The following is a 24,869-nucleotide window of genomic DNA, read 5'->3' as shown; positions in this document are numbered from 1 at the left end:
ATAGTAGATTTATGATCTAGACTGAATAGGTCAAAATGTTTGAGGAGAAATATTTGACACATTGTTAATTCTTACTCCATGTAAACTCACCATTATAGCACACAAAGAAGTAGTTATTGCCACAATAACGATCATCCCATTCACCATTGTATGGACTCCCACTTAAAAGTGCCACACAGTACTGTTGCTGTCCATTAAGATTGTTGGGCGAACCAGGGTACCAGTTTCTAAATGCTGCCTCTCCCACACCATAGAAGCTGCTGTCATTTAGGGACCATCTCCAACTGTTCTGCAGGTCATCATGGAGACCTATCCATGCCTTACCTGTTTAAAAAGATGCAGTTTGCTGTTTTCTGTATTCCTTTAAAGTTTCTCAAGAATTTTATTATTGTGAATGTATATATTTTTACAGTTTGTTATGTATTATTTTTACTTCCAATATTAAACACTCACCTGTGTTTGGTGCAATGCTTGTGACAGCATGAAGATCAGCTGTGTTTTCTATGGTTGCCAGGTCAGTGTAGACATTTCTGCAGTGACTCTGTGCATTTGTCCATGTCTTTGAGGTGCTCACAAAGTAGTACTGACGAGTCTGACAAAAGGCAACACTAACCAGTGCTCCTGAAATAAGGCATTATTAAATTATGTAGCATTATGAATTATGTAGAATTTATATGTTATTTATCAAAATAATATAAAAGGGAATATGAATCAGATATATTATTAGAAATATTACTTCATGGTTTCACAAAGTGTCTTAATCAATGATATGATTTTTGTGTTTCACCATAAATCTATATCATGAAAATACCTCCTTCAATACCATGTCACTGACTTTACTTTTACATACCTGTGCTATATGACATTAATGAATGCTGCACTAAACCTAGACTAAACAGCACTGAATTTAAAATCTAAAACTGAGACAATTTGTCCTCTGCAGGCTTCGCTAGAGATAGCTTCAGTTTCAGGCTCATAAAAACCATTGAACAGGTTTACATAACTGTGGGGAAGTGTGCGTCAGATAGTATTCGGAACTGATTGAAATCTGTATTGTATTTGAATTAATTTAGTTAGTTTAGTTAGTTAGTTTTTGTCATAGTTTTAATAAAAATCTAAAATTATGACTACAGTAACAAATCCAGATGTCCTCTAGAGCAGCGGTCCCCAACCTTTTTTTCAACATGGACCGATTTATGTCTGACAGTACTTTCATGGACCGACCTTTAAGGTGTCGTGTCTAAATAAAACATTAATAAATAAAACCAGTACCGGTACAAAAAAAAAAGAACATTTATTCATAACATACGGGAAAAGACCCAGGGAAACCAATTTTACGATAGAAACGATTAAAAAAAAAACGATTAAAAACCCTGAAAACCATAAATTTCACACCCGAGCCTCAACTCACAACCCAAGCATCGGCCTGGTACCAAACGACTCACGGACCAGTATCAGTCCGTGACCCAGTGGTTGAAGACTGCTGCTCAAGAATACATTTACAACTGATGGATACAGCTTTTTTTTTTCAAGCTGACCACTCTGTTGCAGTAACATGTTATCTAGAAAAACATGTATGTAGGTAGGATTAAAGGAAGACCTTTGACCTGTAATGATTTTTTAAATAGAAAAAGAGGCACCAACCTGTGAACACCAGGATGATCAGTCTATAATCCATAAGTCCAAACTATGAAAAAAGTCATAATGTTAAACTGTTTAATGTAAAATGAATATATCTTTGCTACTATAAATATAACATATGTGTGGATGTGCAGATGTGGAAACAGATCCTTAGAAAACATTCCAGTTAAATATGTTAGATATACAAATAGTTCTTACCGATTCTTAGAAAAAAAATACTCCAAGTGCCCCTTAGGATTCATTGAGCATGACAATGTCAGGGTTTATTAGTGCTCAGCTTCTGCTGTGACTGTTTAAAGATCATCCTTGTGGGTGTAGCTAAGACTAAAGGAAGTAAAACAGATTCTTCTGTGACAAATCATTTGACAAAACTATCAGGAAGTAAAATCTAAACTTAACTTGAATCTGGTAGCAGCAACATGTCTCAACAAAGTTTGCGTGCGAGCAACTAAAAGCTGAAAAATTAGGTGATACAAAAAAAAAAAAAAAAGCAGGAGGAACATTTTGCAACGAAGCAGGATAATTGGCAACAGGACAGAAACATGACTGGGTATAAAAAGAGCATATTAGAAATGTAGAGAAGCAAAGATGGACAGCCAACGTTTCACCTCGTCACCTGCTCCTTTTAGTGTTTTGAGTGCTGTTCTTTAAGGAAATAAAGCATTTGCTGGGGTTTTCCCTAGCTGATGCTTTATGCTAGTTGCATAACTCCTCACTCCTCATAACATTTCTTTTACTTTTCCAGCTAGACATATTTACTAATTAAAACAACATAATTTGCTCAGTCACAATATTCATATCGGTTTGACGTACGTATTTTTGTATTTATAGTTTATAAACTGATGCGACGCGATAAACGTGTCTAACGTTGTGTGTTACTAGGAACAAACCCTCATGTTATATATTTTCTCTTTTGGACACCATATTGATCAAAGCAACTGCATAAATAAAAGAAATTATGTATTTTATATGCAAAATTACAAACACATAATATATACTGAAATATCTTAAATAAACCGACTTACCCGTTGCTTCTAAAATGTTACTGTCTAAAATGTTAGTCATAATAAAGATAATATGGACAGCGTAGTAATTTTCACATCTACTTTAAAGTTGCTTTTCTGTTCACAGCAACTTTCAAATAGTAGTGAAAAACTCAAACAGATCTGATCTTACAGCCAATTAATTGTCTTTATCTTGTCTGGCATGTTTGTACTTGTTTTGTTAACACAGCTGCAGCTTAAGTGAACATACCTGGCAACTATCTGGGCAAACAACATTCTTTAGCATATTAAAAGTAGCTGTCCTGACAAATTATGGTTATCTTAGTGTATTCATACCTTGACAGTTTTTAAAAAAAAAAATCAGATGTTAACATTATGCTTACTGGTACAGTGCAGGGTTTGAAGATGAGCCAGGAGGCATTCAGGCCAAACAGGGAATTAATTTCCTTATGATGCATGCAAAATTAACCTGGTAAAAGGGCATATGCTTCATCTATTTAGCAGCAAAGAATGCAATGAAGATGTTCAAACTGCCAAGTAGTAAACAGAATAGGGTAACAGTGATCGCATGCTGGTTGTCCTCTGTGACACTTCAGCACACAATCATAAACAGATGCTTACATTAGATAGAAACATTTGGCTCTGTTTTACTAATTTAGATTGAAGTACACGTGCACCTGCCATAAATATAAGGAATAATAATAGTAACACTGAGAAAAAGTCATTAGCTTTGCATATACAGTAACTCCATAGTACTTCTCTATTCTTACCCCTACTATGGGAGCAGCACTGGTGTAATTAAATGTATTTCCAGCAAGAGGTGCTCTAAGTCAAATGTATATATTAGCCCATTTATTCACAGTATAAGCATCATACAAAACAATTTAGAAACATACTGCAGTACCAATATCACGATAGTTTTCACAACAATTTCCACACTTTTCAAGCATCTGTAGAGCAGTTAAACATCGAATATGCCACCACACCCACAAGTTTAGTAAGTCAGTAATCCAGGAAGTATTGTGCATGAGAAAAATACCACATGCGACGAATGTAACTGTGGATGACTATTAGGTTGGTCATTAAGTTATCCACAAACACACACACACCTCATTCCCTTTCTTATCAAGGGGGCATTGCGCCTGTGCGCCCGGAGACTGGAAGAGACGGCTGGGAGATGCTGCCTTCAGTGTTTCGGGAAATTTGTACACCTATTTATCCAGAGGGAGCAGAAGTACCGAAATTCTGAACTTAAGTAGAAGTACAGGTACTTGTGTTAAAAAAATACTCAGGTTCCGAAATGAACTCAAAGTAAGAAAGTAAAGGTAGCTCCTTTAAGAAAATTCCTGGGCTGTATGTTGTGTTAACATTTTTCTGAAATTACTCGGCACTTTGCTGGTAAAAAAAGTACGAGGTTCGCTTGAGCACCTGAACGCAGCACGGGAGCATCAGCGCTGTGTAGAAAAGGAAAAGAGGAGGAGGTGGAAGCAGATCGAGAAGAGGCATGAAGACTATCCCCGGGATCTAAGCTGACAGGATAGGCAGAGCATCTTGTCTGCCCTCGCTCCTTAGGGGCCGACTGGAAGCGGAGGGAGGCCAGAATGGAGGAGAAGAAGCAGTTCCTTTGTGGGGTGGTGGAAGGTAAGAGCGCTCGACTTCCAGATCGACCTGTCAGATCATATGATGTTTTTTCCTCGGGGGGCTGCTTTTAAACAGACCACCATTTGACCTATATTCACAACTGAACGTTTTTCTTTACCTACTCGAGACGTGTGTGAGGGGCGTATGTTTAAGAAAACGGGCCTTGGTGGGATGAAAAGGGTTTATAAAAAGATCTAGTGGTGATCAGTCAGGCTTGAAGTGGGGATGAAAAAGCAAGCAATGAAAAACGTTCAATACGGTCTTCATTGTGTTTCCTTAGGCTCCAACCTAAGGAAACACAATGAAGAAGAAGAAGAAGAGATGTATATATATATCTATATATATCTATATATATATATATATATATATATATATATATATATATATATATATATATATATAGATATATATCTTCTTAACCACACTCACACAGAGCCAGCAAATTATGACATGGTATGAAATGAGTAGAACCAGAGCCAGAAAGAAGAACAGCTGTGAAAGGTGAAGTCCACAGTGGTTCCAGTCACATTAAGAATAAGAGTGCAGTCCTCACAAACGGCAAAGTGACTGCCCAGAAGAAACTCCCAGTCTGCTGGTAGAGAAGCAGACGTTCAACATTATAGAGTCATTGGTACATGGCATCAAATATTTCAAAAACCTAGTTAGCAGCTTGCTTTGAAGATACTACTTGACTACATGCATTATCTGCACAGTAATGCTACTCTAGTACATGTGCAGACAATGCAGAGACCATTTCTAAATGATACCAAGTATATTTTTTCTACAGCATTGTGTGAAGAGGAAAGGTTCGTGTTCAACATAGAAGCCAATGACAAACTATGTGTACTGACTAGGGATGGGTACCGGTATCCGGTGCCATGATGGCACCCGTTCTGACATAAACGGTAGTAACCAGACCGAAAAGCAGCGCACATTTCGGTGCTTTATTTCGGTGCTTTTTTTTCCTGAGCTGTGATACACTTTAGATTCTAGCCAATCATTTTACGTTTCCGAGGATAGTAGGCGGGTCCAGGTACGTACGTTCTTTTAGAGCAGAGCTACAGATTAAAAATGCCCAAGGAGGACCGGTCAAATGTATGGCTGTACTTCACAGCAAAATATGCAAACTCAGCAGCCTGCAACAAGTGCTTTAAGCTGATACTGTGATACTGTCAAAGGAGGTAACACCTCAAATCCGATGAAACACCTGGCGACGCATAGCGTTTTTTTTAAAAGCCGAGAAATGCGCCGTATTTGATAGCTTGCTGCGAGACCTCACACCGTGCACATCTACTGCGGGTGTGGTGCCTGTTATCGGACCCGGAGCAACATCCCCCAAAAACCCGAAGAATAGAGTCCTGGCCCCTAGCCCTGCCAGTGTAGCAGAAATGATGACGGATGATGATGGCAGCAGCAGCCGTTCTTCTCTGCGTGAGTCGCTTAATGTTGTTCGTGTGTAATTTACGTTGAGTAGGCTAACCATGTTATTACATTAATGCATGTAAGGTGAACTAGCAAACATCATCATAGCTACATGCGGCTGTCTTCTTGTTTGATGGCAGATACTCCCTTCACCCTGGCCAAAAAGGCTAAAATGACCAAAGAAAAAGTGGAAAACAGTTAAACATGAGAGGTTTTTGGACAAAGTTGGTGTTTTTTCCATTGTTTAAGCACTGCTTCCAGCCAAGAGTGATACCATATATGCCCCATAGCTGCAGAAAAGGCTAACATTGTTATCTTTTTACAAAAAAACAGCTGAACATGAGAGGTTTTTGGACAAAGTTGGTGTTCTCCATTCTTTAAGCACCGGTTTGAGCACCGTTTAAGCACCGGCACCGTTTCAAAAGTACCGGTTTGGCACCGGTATCGGATAAAACCTAAACGATACCCATCCCTAGTACTGACAGACATTTATGTGATTATTTTTAATTGTCAGGGTGTAATTACTGAAAAGAAATTGACAACCTATAATAAAAAGTTGTCTCAAGTGTTTCTTTTTAATTATTCCCTGCAAAATGGCATTAACTTATTTTGTTTTTTGGGACTCAGTGTTTGCGCGAAATACACTTCTCTGTATAACTTTTCATGCAGTAGCTTTGATATCACACTTCAACAGTTTATTTTGTCTTTTATAGTATCACCACTCACCAGTCACTTTATTAGCTATGTCTTGCTAGTACTGGGTTGAACTGAATTAATTGTTCATGGCATGGATTCAACAAAGTGCTGGAAACAATCCCCAGAGATTTTGGCATATCTCATATTGACATGACAGAATCGTACGGTGGCTGTGGATTTGTTGGCAGATTGAGATCTGATGGCTGTGGAGGCTGTTTGAGTACAGTGAACTCATTTTTGTTTCCAAGAAGCCAGTTAGAGATGATTTGAGCTTTTTGACATGGCGTGTTATCCTGCTGGAAGCAGTCATCAGCAGATGGGTACACTGTGGTCATAAAGGGATGGACATGGTCATCAGCAACTCTCAGACAATCTGTGATATTTAAATGATGCTCAATTGGTAAGAGGTGGCCCAAAATGTGCCAGAAAAATATCCCCCACTCCATTACACCCCACAAGTAGCTTGAACTGTGGATCCATGTGCTTATGTTTTCTATACCAAATTCTGACTCTACCAGATGAATATAACAGACTCATCAGACCAGGAAACATTTTTCCAATTTTCTTTTGAAAGAATTTGGTGATCCTGTGGAAACTGTAGACTCAGTTTCCTGTTTCAGTTGTCAGGTGTAGCACCTGGTCTTCTGCTGCTGTAGCATATCTGCTTGAATGTTTGCTGTGTGTTCAGAGATGCGCTTCTGCACACCTTGGTTGTAATGAGTGATTTGAGTTACTGATGTCTTCTTATCAGCCATTCATCTGGCCATTCTCCTCTAACCTCTGATATCAAAGGTATTTACTCCCAGAGAACTGCTGAATTACAGCTGGATATTTTTTTTTCAGACCATTCTCTGTAATCCCTAGAGTTGGTTGTGTGGTGTTTTGTTTTGTTATATATTCACCCACAAATCCAAACTCCAAAAATATACAGTTCACAGGAATATAAAACAGGGAGCTGAACTGCTTTCATGTCTTTGCTTAGGGAATTTTTTAAATGGTCACTGATTAAAATTTTAAATTGTTGCAGATTCATTTTATGTAAGTTGATTCATTGTTTCTGTACTTTTTGGTCTGTCCACCGTCTCAGCTTTATAGCTCTATGAATTTCTACCAAAGTGGTGCTGCACACACATTACTTATTCCTGTACATGCTCAATCCTGTGGTGGCATCCAGCAGAGTTAGTAATTGGGTTTGGCTTGGTGGGCAGCTTTACACAGGACACATAAACATATGCAGACATGACATACCCATGCACACCAATATAAAACCAATTCCCCAAAGGTATTTAGCAGGAGAAAGCAGTTGAAATTGTAAGTGTATCTGATTTAATTTTTACTCTGACCCATTTACTGTACACAGACACTCGCACGTACACACACATTGCAGACTTATTCAAAACACAAAGGAGGAAGAGGGACACTGGAGATGCTCCCATTTCTAAGAATAGAAACTGTGATGGAGAGTGTAGTTGGAAATGAATTATGGCTGTGCCAAACACAGCAGGCATGTGACCACATAAGCATGGGAAGATCTTGAAACATTTTGTGTAGCTTTACTTTACAGAAATGCAGCTGCTAATGGTGTCCAGTAATTCTCTGATTTGTGAATAAACGCTGCATTAATTAGGAGTTAAATGCCACACATATATGTGTATCAAACAATATTGTTAACCAACAAGCACATTATTTTAAATTGCAATTGCATGCGCTGAAAGGTTATAGTCAAAGACACCTATGGAGGTTCCACAGTATATTTCCTTTTGTGTATAAATGTGAGACTGCAGTGCAAATGTCATGTTTACTGTTGAATCATGTGATAGCAAGTCAGGAAGTCATTGAAGATCTCATTTGAGTGTGCATTAACACAATCATCTTTTCATCCAAGTGAGTTAGTTATCTGCGTGCACTCAGTTCTGTATTTTTCCTCATCAGGTTTTTATGGGAGGCCTTGGTCTATGGATCAGAGGAAAGTACTCTTCCAGTGGTAAGTCTCCCAACACTTCTTCAAGATATTTGTGCTTTTTCTGCATCCCTGCTTTCACTCTTTTGTATGCACAGTCTGTGAGCACAGGTGAGCATGCATATGTCTTCTAACCCTGGTCAGACGGGATGTTTCTGTGTCGCTGATCTTCTTTTCCCCAAAACAGTGTGGGCTCAGGAGCTGCTGACTTGATGCCTTTAGGCTGAAACCAGATCCAAACCTCTATTTCAGTGCCAAGCACAGCTTCAGAGAGAAATTACTGAGGCAGAATGATTCCATAGCAAAGGACAGCTTCATCCTCAGTGCTCAGCTATGGGTGACAGGAGGGGAAAGGAGAGGCAGACACTACATCTTGTTATAGTGAAAGGATTAAGAAAGAGGTTCAAAACATCTTCTTTTACCATCTTTGATGTTAAAACTTATTTTGCGAAGTTTTTACTCGGTTGCAATGCATTTCCAACGCTGCAGTGGGAAATTTATCAAAGGTCAAGTTATTAAAATGATAATATCATATAATTAAAGTGCCCCATTATTCAAGGGAGACCTTTTATGCTCCTCTTTATTTCCTGTCATACACATCAGTGTATGTCTAGTAATCCACAGAAGCACAGAAGCCCCACCTACCTTTTATTCAAACCTTTTCTTTGAAAGGGGCAGCCAATCAGAAGAAACTTTGCTGAGTTAGGGGACGGATATTATTACAAGATAAGCTAAAAGAGCTTTTTTAAAATGTATTTATTTTCAGAAAATGGATGAGCTGACGGGCTGCACCAAGGCCCAGCATAAGTTAAATAAAGGTTAAATTTAGTCTAAGAATTAGAAATTCAAGCTTGAAATGAGCAGATTAGCTCCCCCTTAAGTGTCCGTACATAAACTATTATCTGCTGAGCATGAAGCTCTGCAATGAAGAAGCTTTCAAGGACCATCACACTCTTCAGGTGGTTGGAGTGATACAGTGCAGCCCCATAAGCATGACAACAACTTAAAAACGGAAGACAAATGCTGTTTAAGCCAGATAAAATCAACGTTCTGGGTAATCAAATGTTCTTAAGAGTAAGGCTGCTATCAGAGGCAGGAATCTAATTTAAAGGCAACACTGTTGGGGTTCAAATCTTGACTAAACGAAGGCAAAAATAGCTCCTTATTGAGTGGGCCACAGCACTTTTCATTAACAGTTTGATCAGCTCACAAAGAGAGACAAGCTCTTTCAGCATGAATCACCTCCCAGTGATTTTCATGACAGCAGAGGCAGAATACTAATAGACTATTTTTCAGCACACATTCAAAGCGGCATTTTCTTGTCCATTCAGGAAGTAACCATCAGGAACACAACAATAAAGCAACAACAGTGAGTTAAATACAAACGACTGCACTAATTAACAATGAGGCAATCCCTTTTTATGTATGTTCACATTTGCCCACCTCATAAGACTGATTAAATCTTGATGTTAAGTACAAGCGGAGCAGCATAAATCCCTATTGGGAGCTGTGACACAGTTGTGTTGCTCAGCAGCCAATAGTCACAGCCGTCTGCATCCCCAGAGAGGGTAGGTCCCCCTGCTTCTCTTCTTTCCACTGCCATTGAATGATATATGCGCATGATATATTTCCAGTTTTTTTTAAGGCTCGTTGTTTGTGCTTGTCATTGTGATTTAGAAGGTTTTGGATTGTGAAAAAGAAAAAAAGACATGATCAGCAGTTTTGTAAGTTGCTCAAATCTATCTATAAACTTGTACTGCATTGGGAGGATGCAGAAAACTGGGTAACGAGGCAGTGGATGCTTTATAAAGAGAATTAATTTATTTTCCAAAACTTCTGCGTAGCTGCAGCTGAGTGTGTGGGCTCCAGGTTTATTTATAGACAAGCTTTTTTAGACTCCAGTGTGGGGTGCAGGCAAAAATCATACGCTGAATGTTGCGTAAGATTGGCCGTGGATGCGTGTACAGTATGTAATTGTGTGTGTGACTGTGTGTGTGTGACTGTGTGTTTGAGGGAGGTAGGATGCAGCTTTGTGGAGGCGACTTACCATCTGTGCAGGAAGTGAAGCAGAGAGAGAGAGATCGAGAGCACAGCACACCTACAAAATGACAAGAAAGACAAGAGCCGGTCCATGTACAGAGACAAAGCAGTGTTCATGTTTGTATATTTGTGCGTGTATGAATGATGTTGGTATTGTTTCCCTCTTAGTACTATGCTCTATTTATAATTCAGGAGGTCATTTCCTGTAACTGAGACAGCCTTGGAGACTCTCGATCGATATTGTGGATCTATTTTCTTGCAGCCAGATCCACTTTTTTTGTTTGTTTTTTTCCCCTCCTGTCTTTGCTCTTAGCTCCAATTCTGTCTCTATCACTCTGTCTCGCTCCATGGGTTGGATGTTGAATGATATGTATGCTTACACAGAGCAAGTCCAGCACGATATGTTGAAGTGAAGAAATAATGCAGAAATACACCAAAGCAGCTGATTTTGCAGAGTGTGATTTCCTAAGGACGTCATCCATTCTTTTCTGCTGGCAGACACACCTGCCTATGGTAATCTGCACAATTTGTGAAGATAGCTACAAATTCCACATTGGTCTGTTCTTGCCTCATTGTTTTGTCATTGTCCTCCAGCTTCCTTTTCTTTTTTCTACACGATACCGTCACTTCTTTCTTTGTCCTCCAGCATGTCTTTGCTGGGGCCTTGATTCAGATTATTTCACTATTATTAGTTTGGGCCATTGATATGTTCTGAACCATTTATCCGGTAACTTGTCATAAACTTTACTAGGATGTTTTTGTTTGAGGTTGTCTTTTCTGTGCCCAGTGCAAACATTCAAGTCACAAATTACTAGATTGCTGCTACTTTTCTTGAATTGTTTAAATTGTATGCAATACCTAAAATCATGCACAGAAACCCAAGTCCTGCCTCACCCCTGAAACTTCTGCCTGAGCTCAACCTCTAGCTTCAAAATATATAAGATGAGTAAAGTGACTAACAGTTAAATATACAAAATATTTATGGTGGTTTAATCCATATTCAGTCATTTAGAAGTATGGATTCATGAACTGCACCAGAAGACAGTGACTCTAATTCATACCTAAGTGTGAGCTACTCCCAAATACAAATGTGGTATATGGGAGAGTAACTGTAACTTAACTCTAAGGAGTATTATTATTAAAAAACAACCAAAAAAACAACCAAAAATTCAAAAACTGCAGCCCACCAGGCTGCATGATGCTGCACTGGTTAGACTGGCACCTCACAGCAAGAAGGTTCCTGATAGCTTTGAGTCTATATAAGTGTGTGGTTAAAAAAGTGACTTGAGTGGGAAAACACTAGATAAATGCAAGTACATTACATTACCATCCTGTGGTGAGTCACAGCAGCTGTGATTTTTCAGCAGCTTTTTTGTTTCCTGGCTCTGCAAAACTCTGAGTGTGAGCATTGTGACAACATGTGACCAATCTGGTCATGTCTTTCTCCATCAGGATGCAGCACTGGGGGTTGAACACCTACCTGTATGGTCCGAAAGATGACCTGAAACATAGACTGCTGTGGAGAGAAGTCTATTCTCCTGAAGAGGAGGGTAAGGACCTCTAACCATAGCAAATTTTCACTCATGTGGGCATCCATGGTTTCCTGAAAGCTGTAAAACCAATTTAATCTATTTAAAGGGGAACCACAAGGGTACAAGTACAATCAGACTATTGATTCATTGTACACTAGTATAGCAGAACTTCTCTGACACATTCTGAAATTTCCCTTTTGGCATTAAATGTATGTTTCATTGTGATCATAAAGGCGTCTACAGTTTTTATGATGTCCATTATATTTTTTGTTGCACCTTTTACTGCGAGAGTCAAGCTGATTTCCACAAGGATACATAAAAAGAGGGGAAGGGAAATGTCAGTACACATTATACCGCAGCTCATACATTTAGTATGTAATCTTGTCATATAAAAAAAGTGAAAACAAAATATTCAGACATCTTTAATCAGTGTTTAAAAACATTTTTGTCCTGTTTTAAAATGCATATTTAGTATTTTTCCCTTTTCTCATCCTCTCAGGTCAGCTGCGTACTCTCATTGTAGAGGCCCAGTCAAGAGGCCTCAGGTTTGTTTATGCGCTGTCTCCTGGTCAGGACATAGTCTTCTCCTCGTCCTGTGACTTGACTCTACTTAAACGCAAGTTAAGACAGGTAGGCTACACAAGGTCATCTACTACAGAAGTTTCATTGATTTCTGTATTCTTTAAACTCAACCTCATCACTCTGTCCAGGTATCAGACCTGGGTTGCCAGGCATTTGCCATTCTGTTCGATGACATTGATCACTCCATGTGTCAAGCCGACAGCGAGGCCTTCACTTCATTTGCCCACGCTCAGGTCACAGTAACCAATGAGATTTATCGGTTCCTGGGGGAACCGCCTGTCTTCCTGTTCTGCCCTACAGGTAGGCTTGTAGATTGAGGACTTGTTACAGGACTGAAAATTATACAAAAAAATGTAACATGAGCACTTTTTATATTTGCCTCTTCATTAAATATCACTGCTTTTCTCCCTCTCTGTGTAGAGTACTGTGGTTCTCTCTGTTCTCCCAGTGTATCCAAGTCTCCCTACCTGCAAACTGTGGGAGAGGACCTGCTGCCTAACATAACAGTAATATGGACAGGTAAGATGTATATTTGTTATATTTTTTTTTATTGTGACCCTGTGAACTACAATTTTATTGCTGATTTCATATTATTTTATATTTATAGTACTTGAAGCACTGTCTGTGTTCAGCCATGACAAGTTTTACTCAATCTGTGCCACTTGCATATTGCAGATATAATTTTCATTGCTAAGAACAGTGGCTTTTGTTTCACTAGTGAGACCTGCAGCAGGTCTATAGGCCTTAGGTCATGTTGGCAATGGCACTTGTCCAATTTAAAATAATTGGATTCACTGGTTAGCTAACTTATATGGTGCTCTGACATTGTTTTATATGGACAGTATATGCATGTAGTGTACCTGTTTTTTTTCTATGCATTTCCTTAATTGCTTATCTGTTATTGGACTTGATTCTGCTTTCTAGTTGCTGAAAACTGTCACAATTTACTACTACAAAATCCTTCTAAACAGGTGGTGCTGGAAATATGGGGCAGGAAGTCCGTACTGTAGTTCAAAAATGAAAATCAAAAGACCAAATAGGGCACAAAGAAACCAAACTCAGATGAAAGGCTCAAAACATAAGTGATTAGAAACACAAGGGAGTTGCAGCAAGAGCCTGATAGATTGACACTAGAGAGGGAAGGCCTGTAACGTGCAGGTGAAGTCATGCATTTAGGAAGGTGGGAGAAGAAAAATGGGAAAGAAAAAATGCAAAAACTCACATGAGAAACTAACCTTCAAAGTGAAGGAGGGAGTAAATCGAAAGAGAGACAGAATGAACTCAGACCTCATCAAAAAAAGGGGGGCTGAAGCAGTAGGAACACAGAGAAAAACCTTCAAAAACACAAAAGCACCGAAAAGTTTAAGATTCATAATAGAATCTGTAGCTCATTACAAAGCCCATAACGTTAAATGGAACAGACACAAGTTTGTATTCTAATGATTTAATGTGATTTGGAGCAGAGCCAGCAGCCCTTCTAGTTTGAATGAGAAACAACCAGTCCCTCCAGGAGGACCAGCTGAACAGGGTCATTAGTCTGCATGCCAAATATGCATCAAAGCTTGTAGAAATATTTTAGGTGTGTGTCATTAAAACGTATTGTAAGCACCTTGTAACTCCAGTATCACACAGTAACATTGTTATCTGACTGTAGGTTTATTTATTTAGCTGTCCTAACGTAAACCTCTTAAATGGAAAATCGTTAACAGATTTTTGAGCATTGGGCTTTCTCTTTCTACAGGCAGTAAGGTCATTTCCAGGAAACTCTCACTGGAATCCCTGGCTGAGGTGGAGTCAGTCCTCCAACGCCCCCCACTTATCTGGGACAATCTGCACGCAAATGACTATGACTCCAGACGCCTGTTTTTGGGGCCCTTTAAGGGTCGAGAGCCTCAGCTTAAGAACCATCTCAGGGGCCTGCTGCTTAACCCCAACTGTGAGTTTGAAGCCAACTACATCCCGCTGCACACGCTGGGAAGCTGGCACAGAGCTGGGAAAGAGGATGCGAAAGGTGAGGGATCCAACTGAGGGAAGGCAGATGGAGTGAGGGAGTATGATGAGACAGGAGATGTCCTGAGTTAATAAACTAATATTGTCTCTGCCAGACCACATCCATGTACAGTTAGTCCCATCGCTTCAGGAGAAATGTTTAATAAGCCCGTGTTGCTTGGCAACTAGCATCATTTTGACCACCAGACAGCCATTGTGTCTGATATTACCTACCAAATAAGCAAAGTTAAAGCTCCATCTGTTGTTCTAAAGTCACTTGTTAAGCTTTCAGCCTACACAGTTTCACCAGCCTCAATCTGCCTTTATTGTAAAAGCTGTTAAAACATTGTGACTTTAAGTCATTTCATTAGTCTTTCTCACACGGTGTATAATAAGTTATGTGTTCGAAGTGTAATGTAAGAATTCCTGTCACGCATCTGCAAAAGTGGGGTGCAGCATCACATGAATTTGATATGTTGTTCCTATTCATTGCATCTCATTTACCATGACACTAAAATGCATTAGAGCACAGGCACACAGAGTTTTTTTTTTTTGTCGCGGGGGGAAGGGCAGGGAATTGGATGGATAATTGTCGAAACAGAGAAGCAGTGTAGCGTGTGATGTTCTGAAGACTGGGTGGGGGAGAGGTGATGATTGAGGAATAATTGCACGGTGTGATGGAGGAGGAATTGAGGAGAGAGCCCGGTCCCTCTGTGGAGGAAGAACTGAGCGGTAGGCTGGAGGACAAAAGAAGCTTTCAGAAGAGGAGATGAGGAAAAATTTTAATTGTTAGGGCAGGTTTTGTTGTGCAGACCTGTAATAATTTCCTTATAGTGTCGTGTAAGCCAATAACCATTACAGAACGAGTATGCAAGGTGTGGCTGTTTTTGGTTGTCAATGCATTGCTGTGTGTCCGCCAGATGAGGAGTGTGAGTACTGTCCTGATAGAGCTCTGTCTGCTGCACTGAAAGACTGGATGGAAGAACTCAACCAACCTTTACAACCTGGTAAAATATATCTCTCTCTATATATATATATCTATATATCTATCTATCTATATATATGTATAAACACTGATGAATTATTGCAGTTTATGTTCAGTGTAGTGTTGTTACTCAAACACACAACCTATGCGTGTTTTTTTTTTTTTCATGATAATTGTAGGCCGGCAGAACACAAGGACAGACCAGCGTGCCGCTGTCCCAACAGCTCACTGTAAAACTCCTGACAGATCTGACTGTCCCTCCACCTTTAGAGGAACCTCTACTGTGGCCAAACTCCCAGTCTTCCCCCTGAATTCCAGCTCCCCTCCGTCCTCACCCACTAAAGTCAGTGGGGAAAGGGAAGGACGAGAGTGGGAAAAAAGGAAGTCATACCAGTCTTGCCAACCGATCCAGCAACCTCCAGGAACTAAGCCTGGAGCACCTGCGGCTGGAGGTCGGGGACAGAAAGCCCAGGTTCGTGGGCTCTGCGGTGGGAAAGGTCTGCTAAGTGAGTCGCAGGTGCGGCTGCTGGTTGGTCTTCATTATCTCCCTCACGAGCACGGCCCATCAGCCCAGAAGCTACTACAGGATCTGACCTGGCTGAAAACAAACTGCCAGCTGGTCAGTGCTAACAGCAAGAAGGCAGCACCTCAAAAGGTCGGTGAGGATTATGAGGGGAGTTTTTGTTGAGGTACTTGGATTGGTTGTGTATGTTACACGTGAGAAAGAACAACATAATGTTTTTTTTTATTATGTCCTCAGGTTGATGAATGGCGTGGGCGGGCCTCCAGGTTTCTTTCTCTGTGTGAAGACATAGCGCAGCTCCACTGCAGTGTCGTGGGTGGGAACAACAGGGCCGTGCTCTATGACCTTTACCCTTATGTGTGGGACTTGAGGAACACAGCTCTGGTGGCAAAGGCATTTATATGCTGGCTTGGTAAGGACAGAAGCAATATACTGCTATACTATCAGTGTGACGCACTGGACTCTGCACTGGTTTGATCTTCCCTGCTGTACGAGGATGTGCCATGAGAATGAGGCCATTTAAGTACATTGAACTCATATTATCACATTCAAGAAACACCAAAATGGTGTGTTGTCCTGCTGGAAGCAGCTGTCAGAAGACGTATCACTGTGGCCATAAATGGATGGACATGGTTAATAACAATACTCAGGCAGGCTGTGCTATTTAAATAGGAAAAACTTCCCCACACTCTTACACTAAGGCTACCAGATAATGCAGGATCCTTCCTTTCATTTTGTTTACAACAAATTCTGACTGTAACATTGGAATATTGTAGGAGAAATCAACTCATCAGACCAGGCAATAGTTTAACAATCTTTTATTTGTCCAAGTTTGAACTGTAGCTGTACTTTCCTGTTCTAAGCAGACAGGAGTGCTTCAAGACATGGCACGTAAATCACTTAAAATCACTTAAACTTAAATTTGTGAGCTGATCAGATATTTGTGTTAATGAACTGAGACAAGCTTAGCTGAAGGAAGTGGACAGGGAGTTATCTATATATAGACAGATAAATAGATAGCTATAGATAGATATAGATGTAGAATGGCAGAATGTTCACTCCTGTTTCTTGCTTTAAGGTATTAAAGGAGGAAGTTATTTGTCGCTCACATTCAAACAAGTTTCCACTGAAATTCTGTGCTGTTACAGCTATCCCATAGCAATTGTGCCACGTGCGAGGTACAGTTGTTACACAATGTGTTTCACTTGAACTTGAGAAAGTACAGACGTTAATTAAAGAATACTAGATAAATAAATATTACAGTGCTACCCTACAGTAGCAGAACAGAGCATAATAGCATAGTAGAAGTATACCACTTGGTCCTAGTATACTAGAAGCACGCTGCAGTATATAGTTTACCATGCTATTGAACTGATGTTATATTGAGAAACTGTGTAGTATTATAGTGCTATAGTGTAAGAGTTCAACATAATATTCTGCTGTAGAATACAATAATAGTATACTATAGTATTGTATAATATTGCATGTAACAGATTACTATTGTTTTGTGTATCCAATAATAATTTATCTACTGTCCAGTTGTATGATTACTATTTTAGTAGTATGCCCTATAGTCTCTGCTCTATTATTTATAGCATTATATAATGTAGCACATACTATATACTGTACTGTATTCAGTACTTATGTTAAGAGAGGACACTGGTGGAATCAGCGGTTTTGTAGATTATTGCCAGTCATTGTCTGTGGCTCATTTTTCTCTTACGCTCTAACGTGCCCATTTACTCATTCACTCAGATGGACGAGTGTTGAGTGACAGCTCTGCCCTCGGCTCCTGGAGGAACTGCTTCCAATGTGAGTAAGCCTGATTTCTGATGGTCTTTAAACTTTTTGTATTTGCGCCTGAAATAAATTACTACAAAATTCAGTCATTACTTCTCAGCTCGAGCTCAGTGGAGCCCAGCTGATAGGGAGGACTGAATTTTTTATGACAAGTTTATTTCAGCGAGCGTCTCTTGTGGTGCTGTAAAGCTCTACAGTTTTATGCTTGACATAAAATTTTCAAGCTGCGCGATCATTCTCCATGTGCACTGGTAACTTTTCTGGTATTTCGCTGGCCCTGAACATGTGATGTAGCCTGTCACATATGATTGTTTTTTTCTGTGTTAGGGTGTGGGAAGACCACGGGAGCGGACCAATTGGGAGTAGAGTCTGAGCCATGGGCGTTCAAGGGGGGTGTGTCAGGGGAGGTGCAGGTAGTGTGTTATATTTCACATGCCATTCGTGATGTATCTCTTCTTAAATTCTTGATAATATTTTACTCTGTTCTATCAAGTCAAGCCCCCTAAAACTGCCTAATGTGTGTGCATGTTTTTTTTTCCCCATGTGGTGTGCAGATGCTTCTCCCAGTAGGGAGCAGCAGTGAACTTTTTACTCATCCTCCTCCTCTCTTCCCTACCACTCGCCTCTACAACATCAGGCCCTACCACAGCAAAGACAAGGTAGTCTCACCCACACACAGAAACTCTTGATATAATACAACTGGCAAAGAGGTTAAACAAAAGGGGAATTGGAAAGTCATGTGTTAGCTTTTACAGTTGCATTAAACAACCAGGGAGCAAACCAGTAGATCATGTAGGTGCAACATTTATGGAACTTTCACGTGGAAATTTAAATTGTTAAAAGAGGTCTGACTGTTCAGTAGATTTTTAGTTCAACATTTAAACATTGGTGTGGGAAGACACATGGTTTAATGGTTGTGTACTTAGGTGGAGCTGTATCGAATGGTACGCCAACTTCACCTGAGGACACAAGGTGGGCCAGAGTCTAGTGCTGCTCATCCAGATGTCATAGGAGACAGGTGTGTCTGCGTGTGAGAGAGAAAAGAAACTCAATCAGGAAGTGTGCAACGATTTGTCAAATACTGTATCAAATAACACTTGATTTCACTCTCTTAGATGTCTTGGACCATGCCTAGCTTTGTGCCCCGAGTACAGCTTCATCTTGGAGGATGAGCTGGGCGTTTGCGGCTGTGTGTTAGGCATCTTGGATGTTCGCTCCTTTGCCAAGCGGTGCCAGGCCAGCTGGATACCCGCCATGAGGGACAAATACCCACCAAAAATGAACGGCACACATCCAAACACCCAGGTGAATACGTGGGTTTTACCCTCTCACAAGAAGTCAGTTAAACCTCTCTTTTTGGTTGACACCCTATGCTGAAACATAAATGCTCACAGAGTACACAAAGCTATAAACATACCCGACAGACCAGTTTTACATTACGCACATTAACTTAAGACGTATGAGTACCTGCTGTCACACCATCTGGATTCCTCTGTGCAGGATAACTCGCTGGGAGTTAGGTGGAACACATAGGTAGACAAAGACAATATAACACACACACACACACAGACCGGATTTAATGATTTAATTTAGTATGTGTCTAAGGGCCACCTGCAGTATTCCTTCTGTCTTTAGTGGGCCTGTTTTCTGTATCAGCGGGTTAGTGTGTAAACTTGCGAACGGTGCATTCAGATTTACCAGCTGCTGCCATGTGAATGTGACTAATTGTTAATAAAAGAGAAATGCAGAAATATGGCAAATATGGGGAAGGTAAGGATTTAAGTGCTTTAAAATACAGAATGGTTATTGAGAACTGAAGTACAGTAGCGCACACGGCTGATGTTGTTTTTGCCCATCATCACTGTTCAGTGATCTCTGGCAAAGAGCCAAGCATAAATGGTGGTGAGCAGCAGACAGAGTCAAACTCTGACATGTGTGGAGGATTCATTTAGCCACTCTGTGCGTCACAGAGCAAACTGACAGCTATGCTGTGGATCATTCACACTTCAGCAGGCAGCCACAGGTGCAGACAAATTTAAAGTTTACCAGCTGAAAGCTTTCGTCACATGCAAACTGGCTAGGGAACAAGAGTGTTCGATCTAGGAATCCATCGGTTAGTCCGCTCAATTGGGAGGGCTGGCACCTTAAGAGGCTTCCAGTGTAGCCAGTAGATATCCACGCCAGCGCCTCCAGTTCCATCTACTGGTCAGTGTTTACAAATGCAGCAAAATGAAAACAAAGAAAAAAAGATTGTCAAAATCTTGGTTTTAAGCTTGCATTTCTGCAAATGCAATCCATCTTTTTCTCTCCACAGGGACTGTTTACTAACATTCAGCCATAGTATGCTCAAATTTGATTGGTCAGGAATACAAGTGGGTTACAAATGGGTTAAAGAATCTACCAAAAATGGTCTCCCTCATCGACTGATGCTACATATTCATAAGCATTTATCTGTTTATAGAGAACATTTAATTATTTTCCCCCTGTTTTGTGTCACATAGTTACATATTACTGGTATGTTATACAAATAGCTGCTTATTACATTACCTCACTTGAAATCTAGTTGCTGTTAGCTAACTCAGTTCCAAGAAAAATGCTTATCAGCTTCTGAGACAGGAAGTACATTAGACTCATCCCAGAAGTCTTTGCATATAAATATAAAAGCTGCTGATCAAGGAGTGTCTTCTGGGGTCACCAGGCAGTAATTGTACACTTAAAATGTAGCGTCAGCAAATCTTAATTGGTAATGATAATTAGTGTTTTACTGTGTGTTTGTATTCATTTTAAGGTTTTAAGGTTGCTGGGTAACTGGAAACGAGTCTGGTACCAAACGTGCCTAATTGGTAACATCTAGTGGCAGCTGGAGGAAGAACAATCTTCTGCAACATGTGAAAGTGCATCTGTGTCTCTGCTCTCCTTTGTGCAGGACCTGATTCAGCTGATGGAGGAGGATCAGGGCGAGTACCCAGACTCGCTGCTCTACCACTTTCCCTCGCAGTTGCGACTGGACGCCCTCCCCGAGCTGGTGGACATCAGCATCAGCCGCACCCTGCTCACCGCCCTCCTCACTGCGCTAAAGGCCAATGGTAAGCTCCACGTGTGTGTTTGCGAGTGTGTCTTTTGTTAAATAAAATTCTGCTGCATATGTTAGCATGAATCCGTATGCGCTTATACCCTCAAGGATAAGTAAAAGGATTAGAGGATGAGAAAAGAGCAGAAAAGACATGTGGAGGGTGGAAGAATACTCCAATAATGCAAGAAGGGTTTAAGGGAAAAGCTACCTGTAGTTGTTTTCACACCATTAAATATGAGTTATTAGTTGTAATTGCTGATTATGTTGCTTCTTTAGACTGTGTAAAGGGATTTTGTTATGTAATTCTGTTATTTATATGTTGCTTGTATATTTGTATGATTTATTCTTGGAGAAAAACTGATCTGTCAATGACTGCCTCTTTGCTTTGTGATTTTTGCGTGTGTGTCTAGGTTCTCAGGGTGTGTTCTGTGAGGTGCAGCCAACAGACCGTCAGAGGCTGGAGTTCTTGACTAAACTGGGCTTCCTGGAGATCCTCAGGGGAGAAGCCAGAAGCAGAGAGGGGGTGGTGCTGGGACGGCTGCTGTGAACATAGAACACACAAAACACTCACATAAGCATTCACATGATCTCACACAAACACACACACACACACACCACGACAAACAACAAAGACATTTGCACTGATGTGGTAGATACACAAAGGCACTTATGCACAGAGAGGTGTTAGAAATGCAGTGTGCATGGCACAGACATAAACAACTGTGCTTTGCCAAGAAGTGAGGTCCATATTTTTCTCCATCAAGAGAGGAAACCTTATTTTGAGTGACAATTCTGGATTCCTTTGAGTCTGTGTGGCAGTAATGGGGATCAACCCAGAGCTTTTGGAGGGATTTACAAAATATAAAATAAGCTTAAAGTTTAAACCTTTAGCAGGGCTGTGCTAATCTTTCTCAGATTCCATCCACGACTGAGGATTAGAAGATTTCTCAAAGAAAGTGAGCAACAGAAGAGTTTGAGATTGTAGCGGAGTGCTCGATCCAAGCAGCTCTGTGGGCCGTAGGTCTTTTCATCATACATGTATGCATCTTTTTTTAAAGCTTTAATAATCAGTGTTATTGAGTTTTTTAGTACTTTTTCTTATTTGCTTATTTTTGCGGAGTTTTAAGCTGACAACACTACTAGTTTGATTTATTTGCACCGCTTTCATCAGGTTAATTTTCTGAAATTGCAGCCAGGCATTCTTGACAAAAAAAGAAACCTCTTTGTACTCTACCTGCTCTCTGTCCAAAGACTAATGCGTCCAATTATTTCTTAAATATAGCCATAGTAATTTTTTGGGAGTCTTGGGCTTAGGAGTGCTGATTTCATTGCCAGACTCTTCTACACATGTAATTAGCTACAGAGGATCCTATTTAAGCTTCTATAGCTTGCCCAGAGTTGCTGTGCATACAACTTTGCACACTACCTCCACCCTAGCTCCTCCTTTCAGCTTGTGTCTGGCATATTTAGTACCATATCTGTGGTCTTGGTGATGCTTTTCCTGCCTTAAATTTTCCATGTGTACACCCGAAAAAGGCAAGAAAGTCCCAGAAACAAGCCATGCTGCCCAATGTAAGTTACTGCAGATGGAAATAACTGTGTTCTTTTGTATAAAGTGGTCCCGACTGAGGTGATATTTAATGTAATGACCGAGCTTGGTGCTGGTAGGCAGATGTTGTCAGCTTTGGACTGAGCTAGACGTGCCTGTCTCCCTGCTTCCAGCGTGCTAAACTAGCCGTAGCTTCATATTAACCACTCACGGAGCGTGTTGTCAATCTTCAAACTACTTCTAAGTGAAGATGAAATAATCCTTTACAAAACCTGCCCAGGGAAAAGCTTCTCTGGCTAACCTAGCATCCTCCTCTCTTCGCTTTGTTTATAAATGGTCATTTTCTTTTTCCTGTTTAAATTTAGGATGTTTTCCAGTGCCTGTCCTGCTGGTTTAAAAAGTATGCTAACATCAAATCAGAACTAGGCTGGCATCACTGTTTACACTCGCTTAGATTAGATGAATGTTTACGTGCATGAAGAACAACAAACTGTGTGGCTGTTCAGAGAATAGGGACACAAACAAATACCATTGTACTGGCATGCTTGAACATACATGATTTTTTGTGGACAGCCATTGTAGCTGTTATGACGTAGGAACAAAACAAGAAAATGCAAACGCATGCGTGCTAAAATTCATTAGAAACACAGTAACACACACTCAGACACATACACAATCTAAAGTTTACACATATTTGAGTTAGATATAACTGATACGTCTCCCTCATTTGACAAAATTTATACAGCTGTCAGATCTTACAGACATTGTCAGTGTGTAAAAAACGCTACACACTGGCCTAGGTGGTGGAACGCGTGTGTATTTTGTATGAGATGTATGCATGTGTGAGTAAGTGGCAAAAAAAAAATACAAACCAAGACAGCTTTGTGGTTCAGCCTCTATTCTAAACAGCAGTGAACGCAGGTCTGTCTCATCATTACATAGATGTTGTTTCTACAACTTTCTATGGCTATTAGTAAATAAAATACAATTATTGCTTTTCCAGGACTGTTACTGCAACTGGCCAATCATGTTGTTGTGATGTCATAGCTTAAAGATTTATGAAAAGGCAGTTAGGAAGTCAGACAAAAGCGCAGAGAGCCAGAAAAAGGAGAAAGATAAAGGGCACGTTATGGTGCTTCACTGTGTTAACCACAGGACTTTCACCCAGGACTCTGGGGTTTATGTTGCACATGAAACCAAAAGCCATTGATAAATCATCATCGTTTGACTAAGCGGCCCACCCTCTTCATTTTTTAAAGTTAAGTTAGAATTATGCAATTAAACAGTTTGAGAAAATGTTGGAGTTATCAAAACATTAACCAGGTGTTGGAAAGTCTTTCAAAAAGCCCTGAAGGTGTCACTTCATGACACCACAAGATTGTGATTGGTCAGCAGTGGTGGGCCTGAAGCATCGTCATGTATAATATTCCAAGTACAGTTGGTGATTTCCAGCTGTGCGATTAACACACACACACACACACTTGCGCCCGTGTGCACATACAAACACAAACACACACACTCATTCTAAAAAAGCACAATGACACTCACAATCAAATCTTCAACTTAAAGTATGTAGAACTATGAATGTTCATTTTTTGTAATGCAGCTTAAGAAGACGCAACTACTGTTTGTGCAGGTATTTATATTTCTACTTTTTTTTAACTATTATGCTCGATCAATCACAGACTGAAAGGCACTTTTGTAAGTTTCTTCTTCTTACCAGCTTCATCAGCATTGTCTGTTAAGTACTTCATGTAGTCCCAGATCTGATAATTGTGTAGAAGAGAAAAAAAAGGCAGCAAAATATGCATGATGTAGAGGAAATCTTTAGAGAAGATGTCACATTTGTTTGTTTCACCTTTATGGAAATTCAGTGTTATTATTATTTTTTTCTAATTTAAAAGTGCGTGTGTGAATGTAGGCGTGCGTGTCTGGGGTGATGATGAGAAATATATGTACGTGAACAATCTACACAGGCAACATGGAGCACTGTGAAAAAAGAAAGCGTAGTAAACCACAATGTTTTTGATTTGGGAGAATTTTTAACAAGTGTCATAAGAATAATAGTAATAATAATAATGATAAAAGTAATAATAAAAGCAGTTGCCTTTAAATTCCAGGCCTACGCAGCTGACCACAGTTAAATTCAGCGTCTCATTATCCAGTTTCCTGCCTGCATTGAGCAACATGTATGGTCTGTGTTTACAGTGAGTTCCAGTGGAGTGCTGTTGTATGTCTATGCAGGGTAATGAACGAGTTGGAAAAAAAAAAAACTACCAAAAAAACAAAAAACAAACTAGAATTCAGTCTGTGTTTTTATTGACAATAACAGTAAAACTGTCATTTAAAAAAAATAATGATTTTATTGACTTGTTGATTTTCATGCTTATTAAAAGAGGTTTTCTTTCCCTTTAAAGTGCCTGTTTCTGTCG

The 24,869-nt window shown here is 40.0% G+C and overlaps 2 protein-coding genes across 3 annotated transcripts in view; one reads left to right on the top strand and one right to left on the bottom strand.

Annotated features, from left to right (window-relative positions):
* LOC146391515 (macrophage mannose receptor 1-like) overlaps positions 1-1,678 on the bottom strand; it is a 73,779-nt gene extending 72,101 nt beyond the window's left edge. The window contains exons 1-3 of the mRNA XM_084922836.1: positions 1,645-1,678; positions 454-621; positions 91-324 (exon numbers count right to left, since the gene is read on the bottom strand). Of these exons, the coding sequence (XP_084778962.1) occupies positions 91-324; positions 454-621; positions 1,645-1,678 (436 nt within the window). The remainder of the gene's footprint in view (positions 1-90; positions 325-453; positions 622-1,644) is intronic.
* Positions 1,679-4,080: 2,402 nt separating this feature from the next.
* On the top strand, positions 4,081-24,853 carry LOC146391514 (protein O-GlcNAcase). 2 transcript variants are annotated; one of them, XM_084924464.1, is made up of 17 exons: positions 4,081-4,286; positions 8,337-8,388; positions 11,857-11,954; positions 12,436-12,566; positions 12,647-12,818; positions 12,939-13,037; positions 14,260-14,529; positions 15,428-15,514; positions 15,672-16,147; positions 16,253-16,427; positions 17,771-17,827; positions 18,143-18,228; positions 18,370-18,474; positions 18,742-18,833; positions 18,931-19,120; positions 20,742-20,901; positions 21,299-24,853. In XM_084924464.1, the coding sequence occupies exons 1-17, from the start codon at positions 4,247-4,249 to the stop codon at positions 21,433-21,435; spliced, it is 2,427 nt and encodes an 808-aa protein (XP_084780590.1). In that variant the 5' UTR covers positions 4,081-4,246; the 3' UTR covers positions 21,436-24,853. The 2 variants fall into 2 exon arrangements, with proteins under 2 accessions (XP_084780590.1, XP_084780591.1); XM_084924465.1 differs by lacking the exons at positions 4,081-4,286; positions 8,337-8,388; positions 11,857-11,954 and adding an exon at positions 11,968-12,273.
* The last annotated feature ends 16 nt before the right edge of the window (positions 24,854-24,869 follow it).

Source organism: Perissodus microlepis, chromosome 3 (genome assembly GCF_051167445.1).
Source record: "Perissodus microlepis isolate ML-2025 ecotype Zambia chromosome 3, ASM5116744v1, whole genome shotgun sequence".
Lineage (NCBI taxonomy): Eukaryota > Metazoa > Chordata > Actinopteri > Cichliformes > Cichlidae > Perissodus > Perissodus microlepis.
This window is presented reverse-complemented; position numbering and strand designations above follow the sequence as displayed.